The following is a 12541-nucleotide window of genomic DNA, read 5'->3' as shown; positions in this document are numbered from 1 at the left end:
GAAAACTACTCTTGTTGATTGTAGCGAATTCGCGGATTAGCGTTCTTTAGCTGTTTTGAATTACGTTCTACTGGACATTTGAGTAGTTAAAAGATAACTACTGTGAGATATTGTAATACTGAATGATAATTTGAGAAAATGTAAGCATTTTTGTTGTGATAATAATAAATTTTTGTTCATTTTTCATCGGACTTGTGCATTCATTTCATAACGAACACGTACGCACGCAACAATACATTACTGAGAGCCTGCAAACACAAATTGTAAAACGAGTTTTCGAAACAGTACAGTGGTTGGCTTGTTTACACTTAGATGTCCATTGCAATGAAATGTTTCCATGGCGTATTTGAAGGGCTCGATTTGCAATAGCAAGAACTTGGCATCCAAAACATATCCTCAGCAATCATTCCGCTAATGTCAATGGCAAGCAACTTAATAAGAGAATAAAACTGTATGCATAACATTTGGCCCATTTCACTTTGACTGCAAAGAAAGAAAATTTAAATGTTTACCTAACAAACCTAACGGTTTTGGTAATTGCATGACAACTAAATATTCACTAAAACTCGAAAACTGTTTTAATGTTTGGCTCTGAAACCGCCGTACCTTCCACAACGGCGTGGAAAAGACAGTGATCATTGTTAAAAAATACCGCTAGTACTTTTTGGCAGGTTCTTACATGATTTACGTGTAAATACGGCTGGCTTTTACATTTATTTTTTTCTTCTAAACATTGGTCATTGTCTGCCCATATTTTAAGATTACACGTTAATATATAAAAGTATCGTTCAAAATATTCATTGACGTATGCGCTCGATTTTTTAATATATGTTGCGGTCACTTTAAATTAATATCTGTATGAGTTAAAGAAATGTAGAAAGCAACGAGCGAATGAAGGACAAGAATCGAAAGATAACTTCTTTGTAACCATTTACAGAAAATGTAATAACTGGTTTAATTGGACTGGGTGATGAAAAATCTTCCATCATTTTCATATTTTGGTATATTGGCTTTAGAGCATGAAATAAAGCAAGCTCAAAATATGACCTAAATCAACAGTAGCAGTTAGATACTCACTTCTCGGAAGTTATATCAGAGCGTGAAATAAATGAAGCTGGATGTATATAAATTGGCAAGATATAATATCGTTGAAACAAACGTAATTTTCCGGGAAACTTTTATTACAGATCTGGTGGCATGGGCAATCCAATGTAATTCTGAACCCAAATGGCTGTCTGAAAATGGAAATTGTCAGATTCTCGGAAAGAAGAAAAAACTGAAGTCAATCATTAAATCAAGAGCTAATTTTTTCTACATCAAAGAAAACTTTTGACCTAATCTGTAAACGATAGAACATAATCTGTTAGATATAGTCACTTTGTCGACATGGGATTCGGTAAAATAGATGAAAGTTGTAAAATATTTATTCATTTTAATTTACCAGGTATTTTATGGTTACGCATCTTTACTGTGAGTTCTCTCTTACCTCTTCCCTGTCAAAATGTAAACCTTAGTTCGTGCGTATTTAAATGAGGTAGAAAAAGGTAGTATTAAGGGAGGTTTTAGATTAGAACGTGTACGGCTTGCTGAAGGACACATTACCAGTTCGAATTCTACGATAGCAGTCTGTCGTTATTGTTGTATATTCTTGGCAATAGTACTTGTCCTCCTCGTATATGATTCAGTGAACTTCGCGTTAATAATTTCTCTGCAGCCTTTGGGCTAGCTTAATATTTAGCTAATTTTTTTTAATAGAAATACCTTACTTTTAAATTGCAAAAAAAAATAAAAAAACATGCGTTTAAAAATCGCGATGCAGTCTTAACTGGTGGCATTTTTTTTTTTTTTCTTTTTTCCATTTTTCTATTCAGTCGTTTTTCAGCTAATCACCTCAACGCTCAGTTTTCTTACTAAGATGGCTTTAAAAACTTATTTTGCCTTCTTAATATTAACACTCTGTGCGTTTACTTTATTTATTAAATATGATACTTTTTGCCCCTTAAACCACCTAAAATTGGATTCAACTACAAAATTACAATATATTTCACAGCAGCATAAATTTAGAATATCCGATAAACGGTCTCGCGTGCTGGAAATAAAAATGTTTTATTCGGTACAGTGTTGCCACTGCTCGCTGGGTTTGTTAATAAAAAATTTGTTTTACAAAATATGAAATAGGTAATAATTCCAAATTCGGCTTTCCATGGGGCCTTGCTGGGGTGAAGGGCAGCGCTACTCTAAATCTGATGGTTATCGGAACAGTTGTTTCTTCACAGTGCGGAAAACCTACATACATCCACGCAGATTCTTCTTATTGAATTCCTTTAAATAAAATACAGTGCGATAATATTTGGTGGGAATAATCTGAAAACTGATACAGCGCATTTAAATGTTTCGAATCAAACTGTCGTTTCGAGACTGATATCCCGTTCAAGATAAACGTCCATTTTGGGGTAATAAGTACAATATGCGAAACAACTGCAAAATTAACAAAAAAAAGCTATTGTAGAGAATTCAATCGCAAAAAGAGAATGATTCAATCGCAAAAAGAGATGACACCAAATTACGTGTAATTACGGAGGAGGTGATTAGGCTACAGGCGAGGTTGAGAATGTTTTGACTTTTATATTTGAAATGGTAAATTTCCTTTATTAACTGTTATTAGCTATTGTTGTATGTATAATATCCAATCTGTACAAGCAGAATTCGTAAACAGTGCAAGAATGCATTTAATCATTTAAACAGTCCCTTGTGTCAAACGACTCGCAAACATTTTACCAATAAGTTAAGTAATTTCGGAAATATACGAAAAGATTTTTGGTATGAAAGTGTTTCTTCAGGAAAGGGCTCTTTCAGTTTCACAAGAGTATTTCTTGACTTGCAAGTCTGATATCCAAATTAATATGGGTTTCGTAATACTTAATAAATATTTTTAGAGCCACAGCGCATTTAGAGAGGGGCCTTGCAAAGATCAACATTAGAATTATACGTATCGAGTGCTCTTGGAAAAATTAGTAGCCTTCAGAGATGCTATTTTATATGTAGAAAAGGAGAATTAATATTTGTTAAATTCATTTTATCGTTTAGGCTACTAAGTCGATATTTTAAATTTTTACGTTTATTAAGGTACTGTTAAATAGTTTAAATTTGTTTTCATTTTTCATAATAAGCCGAATCATGAAAGAAAGAGATTGCTTACCAGTCGAAAATGCATGTTTTTAATTATTTTTCCTTTAATGATCTTTTTTAAAACTTTTGTATGGGAACTTATATTATTTCATTAAAATTTTTTGAAATAGATTTGATAAGATCGAATGAAGTGTCAAGAATTTAAGAAAATGCTAAACATTTCTCTGACTCCGATAAAATTAACATTTAATTTTCATTTCTCATATCGAAATTCACAAATAGGAAACCAGGCATTGTTCTTTTTCATTTCATGGTGTTCTAATTTTTCCACTTCAACTGAACTTTATCAGAAACTAGATGATGATGCAATAAATCGATGTCATCGAAACGACACTACTATATTAGTAGTGTTCCTTTATAGGAAATTATCAATATTATAGGTTTTTATAAACAAGATTTTATGCCGCTGTTTACATCAACATCCACACGTTTGATATTTTAATATAAATATTTAATTTTCCTTTGCAGTTAATAACAAAACTTTTGCCTTAGTATATGGCTCTACAATTGCATTGCTTTTATTTCTGAGAATGCATATTTTTATAGTTATTATATCCATGCTCACCCCAAACCCAATACGGTAATTTAAGTAAAGTGTCCGTGAATATCTGTAGTCGAAGAATATAAAGCCGTAGATGGCAACACAGGGAATTTCTGAAGACAGCGTAGACGCATTGTATTTTAATATTAAATAAACAAATCTTGTACTCTATATATAGAAAGTATTGCCCGCTTATTGCATACCAGTTTTCTCGTCCGCCTATACGGTATAAAAGTTTGTCTCTTTCTTGCTCAGGATACATTTAGTTTCTAAGTTTAATTGTTTTACTTTTTTGAATGAAACTGCATTGCTTCTTAGATGTAAAGCGGTGGTTTTGTAATGTCTTGGTGTGGAGAAAATGTTTTTCCGTGACAACTAATTTTATGTAACATATATCCGAACTTTTTGGAAAGGTGAGTGCCGACATTTCTCCTTTTAGTGTAGTTCCTTTTAGTGTTACATGTGTGAACTTATAAGAAACTTCCGAAATTCTTATCTAAGGAAATTTTTCTCAAAAATATGGGTAAACCAGACCGGCTTCATGAAGTAAAAAATTCAGCAATTTGAACGTTTTATTGCGAAACGTTCTTTCCCGGAGGACATTGCACCAAGCTCCAGTTTTTTATTGTTCCATTTACGGGGATTAAGAAGGCTAATGAGCACGTAACCCAGTGAACCAGCTGTTGTGTCGATGGCGAAAAGGAAGAAGGCAGACAATAAATTGCTATAAAAGTTGCTTAATTTTGAACTCTCCACTCCCACGATTTAGACTCCGTGCTTGTTCTTCCTTGCTTATTGACGCTGAAAAATTAAACTGTGTAGATTAGAGATGATGGGATGAACATAAGTCTGAATAAAATTACATGAAAGAGGGAAGCCGAATAAACAGTGAAAGATTCCTTGGGAGATGTGTTGCAAACGGCCTACTTCCGTTTACTAGCGTATTTTTGACATTTTCGCTGACATTGAATTTACAGATGAAACTCCTACTAAATTTCTTTAAGAATGCTTTACTATTCCCAAATTCAGGATCCCGGTGCAGTTATTTATTGCATAATTCAGCAAACCTGAATTTTTTATGCAAAATTCTAAGTGGCAGAGCGAGCAGGAATTGTGTAGAAAATTGATGTAGTTTTATTCCGGGATAAAATTTTCTTACAAAGTGAAATAGCTAGTACTATTACACTTTCCAGTTTCCTCCTCTCGTATTGCAGTTTTAAAGCATTATTTTTATTCCTTCCCATTTCAACTAAAACTGTCAGTGAAATTCAGTCACTAAACATTGTGGTCGAGCGGAAACAAATAAGAAAAGCTACCTTCAATATCGATGCAGTGGTGAATAGGAAAAATTTGACAGAAGCAAAGATTTAGAAATAAAATATTTAGGAATGAGATTACTATGAACGAGTGCTACTTCAACGAGTGTTTCGTAAAGTTAATTTAAAATAAAAACTCGGATGCAAATTTAAAGGTTCAAATCCCGCGAACGGGCTGGCTGCATGGGCGTTTTCGTGGTTTTCCCCATGTGTAACGTGCATACGAGCCAGTTTCCCTTAGAAAGTCCTCCACGAAGGCATCCCTCCCTTTAGGCAGATAGCTCTCGTGTGCTTTGCCATAATTACGGATGATCTGCTCGGAGGATTCGACAGAAGGAGAGAGGCTTGTGACTCGATTAGTTTTCATTATTATCATTTTTTTCTTTTCTGCGAACAAAACGGGGAAATCCCTTTTTATGTCTATGTATAAATTAGAGTAATGTAACATTTCCACTTGTGTGAAATATCGAAAAAGATCTCGACATTGAATGATCCGTGCTCCGATTATTTCAACTGTAACGTGCACTTTGTAACCTAGTGGGTTGCAATATATTGAATCTCGAGAACATAGAGTCCGCGATTTTATTTTTCGTTAAGTACGGATACCAAAATTTTGAAAGCAAAACGAAAGTCGCGTTTAGGGTACAGAAATAGCTCAGTCGTATTTAGGGTGCAGATTTAGAATAAAATCGCATTTAGGTTACAGATATTAGTCGCCCAGATATAGCTCAGAAGATTGAAAACGAAAGTTTTAAAGATGGTTTGATTTAATGATGGTTTGGTTCAGATTTATGTACGGGATCCATTTTCCATAGTAACGAAAAATGCTGCTGGTCGGATTAAATGAGATTTAGCTGAACTTTATGATTTACTTGAGAGCAAGCTCATGGCCCTCGAAAGCTCAAAGGTAGAACTAAGGAAGAGTTTGCTGAATTTTTGGAGCCACTTCTTGAGTCCTGCTTACCAGAAACTGTTCAATGGATGATGCTTCGTCCCAGCAAGATAGTGCGCGCTCTTTGGATAAACGTTTGTGCTTTCTTCGAAACCAAGTGCAAAGGGAGGAAAGGATTAAGCTCGCACGTAGCCGGGTCGGGAGCTTCCCTTTCTGCTCATTCACGTCCACATTCTGATGTTCCCTATTGCTCTACAGCTGCTGCCTTCGTAAATTTCCAAGGCAATACAGGTAGGCGGAATTTAGGTTGTATTTTTTGTTAGAAATCCCACAATTCTGCCGAATGTTTTTCTGCTCGCAAAATGTGTTTAGAAGATAAACTAAAGCCTTTGGTGCAAACGCCTGTCTATTTTCGCCGCCTACGAGTTCGACATAGCTCACAGGCCTTCAGAAAAAAAGTAAAATGTTTAACATGTGTATAAATTTCACTATACCAATATGTGCTCTAATAGCGAAACTGTAAAGCGAAATGAAACTGAAAGTACTGTTTTTTCAAGTAATGCATTGTCTAATCAGCCAACTGTTAATAAAAATGTGTCTTTGCAAACATTTGATTTAAAAATAGTTTTCGAAGGTACACAACTTACAGTTCGTACGATTTTCGACAGAAGTTCACATAATCTTATCTTTCAGAAAGGGTCATCACGTTTTTGCAACTGCGTCCCAAATAGAAACAAACCATTCTTGGGGAGAGAGAGACAAGTCCTAATTGCCATTTAGTGTTTGATGTTAATTTAAGAAATTTTGAGGGAACGTATGAACATAACTTTGAAGTACTTACTCATAACAAAATATGCGAATCTGTTCCAAAAATAGTTGATCACAATACCCTAAATTAAAAGGTAGAAATATCACCTTGTCTGATTTGCAAGCTAAGGAATATAACATTGAATTACTTTTAGGAGCAGATGCCATCGGGGACATTATTGCTGGCAGCTCTCTGAAACTGCACTCGGGTGTGTCTGTAGTGGCGACTGAATTCGGATACACTGTGATTGGTAAAGTAAACAGCTTATCTGAAAAATCTACTTCAGCTACTATTCTAGCATTACTGGAAAATAATTTGTTCAACAATATAGTGTCGTTGCATTCCTCTAATCTTGTGTAACCGAACTCTGGAATTTAGATGCCATTGACATAACAGACCCAACCGAAGATGTTAAACTAGAACTTGCTCACACCAACACAGTTAAGCAATTCAAAGAGATATTAAATTTTCTTTCCGATGGCCGATATGAATTGCCACCATCCTTTAAATTTGAAATTCTGTTACCTAACAATAAATCTATGACCTTTAAAAGTCACAAAAGAATGTGTCGACGAATTGATGAGAAAATCAGTTAGGTGAATATAAGGTAGTTTTTGAAGCAACGGGAAGATCTAAAAGTAATAGAAAAGAATTTAGTATGCTTGATTTTTTTCGCCATTTATTTTAACAGAAAGTTGCTTAGTAAGATTTTGTCCAGGTTTATTATTTGTCATGATTCTAGATTTGGAGGATGAAATTTCAAGTTTAATTTTCTTGCATTCTTGCTGGAATATGGCTATTATTTCTTGACAATTTCTTCGAAGGATTAAATGGGACCTTCCACTCATAACAAATGCGACATCATCGGCGAAAGCAGTAATTTTAGCAAAAGGAAGCCAAGCACTTTTTATAATTTTATTAAATGTAATATTCCATAATTCTGCGCTTATACATGAACATCCACGAACTTGTCTTCTTCTGATTAAAGAATTATTATATAAAATGAGACTATGCCGATTATCAAGGAAATTATTGATAATTTAATAGATATTATAAGTACATTCAATATTTCTAAGTGCTTCTTTAATTGAGGGCCGCCATAATGAATCAAAGGCTGATTTGAGACCTAAGCTGATTATTGCGGATTGTAGGTTATTGATTTTATTAACATGGATTTGGTTTAGGACTGCACTGGTTGCATGAATGGTAGATTTTTGCTGCCTAAATCCACACTGATTTTCATTAATGAATTTATGATGGTGAAAATGGTATTCAAGTCTTCCTATAATACAACTTTCAGATTTTCTCCAAGGGATGGTAGAAGGTTAATTGGCCGATAGGAATTAGGATTTTCATGAGCTTTGTTCTTTTTGAGGAAGAGTATGTTTTGTCTTGTTTTATAGCAGTCTTGAAAAATACCAAGTTCGAGACATTTATTGCAGATTAGAATTAGCTTAGGATTACTTTTATGTATAATTTGATAGCAGATTCTATCTGGTCCAGGAGCATTTTCGTTATTGAGTTTTTTAATAAATAGATTGAGTTCCATGGCTGTAAATGTGTTATCATTTTCTTGGAAGTAGATTACAACGAATTAATCTTTGTTCAGTTAAATCATCATATATGTTTTCTTTTGGTAGAATAACATCTAGAATGTTTTCTAAAGTGATCTTCGTAACATTTTTATCATTATTTCCCCTATTAGTGACTGTAAGTTGCGTTGGGTGGAAGATTTTGTTGGTTTCAATTTTGTACAATGAGCCATACGTATACTGGTTGTTTGAACAATAGTTGCACCATGCTTAAAGCTTTGCAGACATTATTTGCTTTTTATATGGGGCTTTTCGTTTTTTGTATTTTTGAAGTAGGTTGAGTCGTTCTTCATTAGTTTGCGATGATTTCAGTTTTCTTCGTAATGCTCGTGTTTTGTGTTTGACTTAGCGGAGTTCTTTCGTCACCAGTTGATTTTTATAATGGGTATTGATGATCTTTTGAAGAAGGTACGTTCGTAGGTATCTTGAAACTTTCTGATAAGTTCCTTGGTAATATTATTAAGTTCTGTTTTGGTTGTACACAGAATAATAGCATTTAGAAAGTCATTTGAAATTGGATTGAACTTTTGTTGAAATTTCTTTTTTTTTTTTTTTTTTTGTTATTATTGATTTTAAATCTGGTAAGTGCAGTAAAGGACGTATATTCAGTTATATCAAAAGAGATATATTTGTTATAAGATTCGGTATGTTCATCTAGTATTGATCTGTTGTTAATTTTATTATCAAGATGTGTTGTAGAAATAAGAAGATCAGTCCAATAATTATTGTAGGTATTATCAAAGGTAGGTCGGTCAGTAAAATGATTATGTAGAAGGAGATTGTTTGCATTTAAAAATTCTTCAAGTATTCTTCCTCTGTGATCGGTTTGTAAGTATCCTCATTAAGTACTTTGCGAGTTAAAGTCTCCACAAAAAACATGCGGACTATTATTATTGTTGTAAGATTTCATTTAGTATGGATAAGGTTTGATTTGGATTTTTGACGGAGATATATAGATACTAGTAATAAGAAGCTGAGATGCATTAGTATTGATTGAAATTGTGATTATATCTCGAGTATTAATAATTATTGTAGAATTCCATTTATTGTTTGGAATGAATATGGCTGTACGAGGAGATAAAACACCCGTTGAAGCATGACGTTGAATAATTGCCCAGTTATTTGGACTTCTTCCTAATTTGCCAGTGATGCAATAATGTTCTTGATTTATAATAAAATCTGCCAGATAATCTACTTGATACTGACATAGTTGGTCGGTGGCGGTCTTTGCTCTTTGAAGATTTATTTTGAGAAAGCGGATGCCATTGTTATTCTTTTTATTGATGGAAAGGGTCTATAGATAGTCTGCAGGATCTTGCATTATTGTTGATAATATGTATTGGATTTTACTCGTCTAACTTCTGTTTGATATGTGGACCAGGAAATAGCTAAAGCTGGATGTTTACAGTCAAATTTTGTTTCATACTTTTTATTGTTAATCCAACAGATTATGCAGTACGGAGTTTGGGAATAACAGCAAGAAACATATTTTCCGCCGTAGAATGAGCATTTTGGTTGGTTTGTCTTATGAGAGAAATCCTGACAGACTTGACATCTGCGTACACCGATAAACTCGGTTATTTTATTGGTGCGCCATCCAATATATATTTGTTTTTTTACTCATAAAATTTTGGAAAGTTTCACCGTGACATTTTATGATCCATTTATCGATATTATTTTGATAATTCAGTTTAAATAAAGGCCTTAGGTGGGAAATATTTGATTATGTTTCTTGGGCTATAATTTGAATCAGTTCATCAGAGTTGAAATTTTTTGGAGTATTATGAATTGTGCATTTTGGTATTGTGGCTTCCGGAAGTTTTACGTTAACTATATCTTTTGCAACTGTTTTGGCAATGAGGTTATAGCTGATTTTTTCTATACCTTCTGGCTTATGACAGTGTATTGCAAAGCTTCCTTGAAGAAAGGTGTTTATTCTTTTGACGTTGATATTTAATGCTTGCAGTGGTATTATTTGCAGTGGTATATGATTTATTTGTTCTATTTTTCTTTTTCGGGTCTTGCTTCGTTTGGTCATTAAATCAATCGTTCTACAGTCGTTATCCAGTTCTGGCTCTTTTCGCAGTTCATCCGGTTTCCTTTTCGGGTTTGACAGTTCTTTTCCGGTTCCTGCTGGTTTTGCAGATTTGGATTATTTTCCGTTTTTTGCTTCTTTTTCCAGGTATTGCGTCTTTTCTGACTCATCTATCTTTCCAGTTCTGGCATCTTTTCCGGCTCTTGCTTCTTTTCCATTTTTTGCATTTTTTCCAGTTTCTTCTTCTTTTTCAGTTCTTCTTTGTTTTTTAGTTTTTGCATTTTTTCCAATTTCTTCTGCCTTTTCAGTTCTTCTTTGTTCACTTGTTTTTGTATCTCTTCCAGTTTTTTCTTGTTTTTCAGTTCTTCTTTCTTTTCTAGTTTTTGAATCCATTCCAGTGTTTGCTTCTTTTTCAGTTCTTGCTTCTTTTCTAGTTTCTGTTGCTTCTCCAGTTTTTGTTTGTTTTTCAGTTCTTCCTTTTTTTCCAGTTTTTGCTTCTTTTTCTGCTTTTTCAGTTCTTCTTTGTTTTTTAGTTTTTGCATTTTTTCCAGTTCCTTCTGCCTTTTCAGTTCTTCTTTGTTCACTTGTTTTTGCATCTCTTCTAGTAGTTTCTCCATTTTCAGTTCTTCTTTCTTTTCCAGTTTTTGTATCTCTTCCAGTTTTTTCTTGTTTTTCAGTTCTTCTTTCTTTTCTAGTTTTTGAATCCATTCCAGTGTTTGCTTCTTTTTCAGTTCTTGCTTCTTTTCTAGTTTCTGTTGCTTCTCCAGTTTTTGTTTGTTTTTCAGTTCTTCCTTCTTTTCCAGTTTTTGCTTCTTTTTCTGCTCTTGTTTCATTTTCAGTTCTTGCTTCTTTTCAATTTTTTGCTTCGCTTCCTGCTCTTGCTTCGTTTTCAGTTCTTGCTTCTTTTCCAGTTCTTGTATCTTCTCCGGTTCTTGCTTCTTTTCTAGTTTTTGTATCTTTTCCAGCTTTTGCTTCTTTTTCATTTCTTGCTTCTTTTCTAGTTTTTGTGTCAATTCCAGTTTTTTCTTGTTTTTCAGTTCTTGCTTCTTTTCCAGTTTCTCCTTCTTTTCCAGTTTCTCCTTCTTTTCCGGTTCTTCCTTTTTATTCAGTTCTTGTTTCTTTTCCAGTTCTTGCTTCTTTTCCAGTTCTTGCTTCTTTTCCAGTTTCTCCTTCTTTTGCAGTTTCTCCTTCTTTTCCGGTTCTTCCTTTTTATTCAGTTCTTGTTTCTTTTCCAGTTCTTGCATCTTTTCCGGTTCTCGCTTCTTTTCTAGTTCTCTCTCGGTTTCCAGTTTTTGCTCCTTTTCATGATCACAAGGAGGGTTTTCCAATCTACAAAATAATCAGTATATCTTTATTTCAGTAGTAAAAAAGTGAAAGTAATGCAACGACGATCACGTTTAACATGTACAACACTTTAATATTTAGATACTATATAACACTTTGGGCTCAGTTTCATAGGGAAAAATCTCCCCGTAGATTTATTGCCTGACAGAATATTTTTCTACAAAGGGCGAATTGGTTGTTTTCGTTATAAGGACCTAAAGCCAAGCAGAGAAGTTAAAGAATTTGGCGTGATTTGTATGCAATAAGCGACCACCATGAATCTCACGTAGAGTGTGATAATTTGCAAAGTTTCAGTGCCTTACTTTTCCTTACTTAATTTTTACATAAGTTGTAATAATAATAATAGTAATAATAAACAGGTGGCTTAAAAACAGAGCGAAACAATGGGGAAAATTGCAAAATAGGAGAAAAAAAGGAAACTGAAATGAAAAATGAAACAACTACAAAAAAAAAAAAGGATGGAAAAAGCATCTTAGAAGATATACACGTAACGTTCTTTCTGAATCAGAAAAACCTGTATTTAAACGAGTATAAGTTTGAGAGCTTTAGATTCATTTAGGTTTTGAATCAATTACTATTTCTTACGCTTGCTAGATATTTTAAATTTCTTCAATTTTTGTATAATTTACTTACGTATTTTGTATTTTAACCTTTTCTTATTATTATCCCAGTAGAGGTAACCTTACACATCATTACATTATCTCCGAGTTTCCTCATTTAAGTCATCTTTCTCTCAGAAGAATCCCTTTGCATCGCTGGCTGCACAGGTTTCAAATTTTCTCTTGTTATTCCAAATTCGGAAAATATTGCTGGTCTATTTCGTC

General features: G+C 33.7%; 1 protein-coding gene and 1 long non-coding RNA gene across 2 annotated transcripts in view; one reads left to right on the top strand and one right to left on the bottom strand.

The window, feature by feature from the left end:
* The window catches only part of LOC146998822 (uncharacterized), a 276872-nt gene that overhangs the window by 45665 nt on the left and 218666 nt on the right, over positions 1-12541 (bottom strand). The window contains exon 2 of the mRNA XM_085812274.1: positions 10958-11702. Within this exon, the coding sequence (XP_085668400.1) occupies positions 10958-11617 (660 nt within the window). The 5' untranslated portion in view covers positions 11618-11702. The remainder of the gene's footprint in view (positions 1-10957; positions 11703-12541) is intronic.
* Positions 1-12541, top strand: part of LOC146998823 (uncharacterized) — a 182473-nt gene that overhangs the window by 77101 nt on the left and 92831 nt on the right. The window lies entirely within an intron of this gene.

The sequence above is a fragment of the Stegodyphus dumicola genome, chromosome 2 (assembly GCF_044657685.1).
Source record: "Stegodyphus dumicola isolate Sdum_Otavi_A_Nest chromosome 2, ASM4465768v1".
Classification (NCBI taxonomy): Eukaryota; Metazoa; Arthropoda; class Arachnida; order Araneae; family Eresidae; genus Stegodyphus; species Stegodyphus dumicola.
Note: the sequence above shows the minus strand (reverse complement) of the source record. Positions and strands in the feature narration are given on the sequence as shown.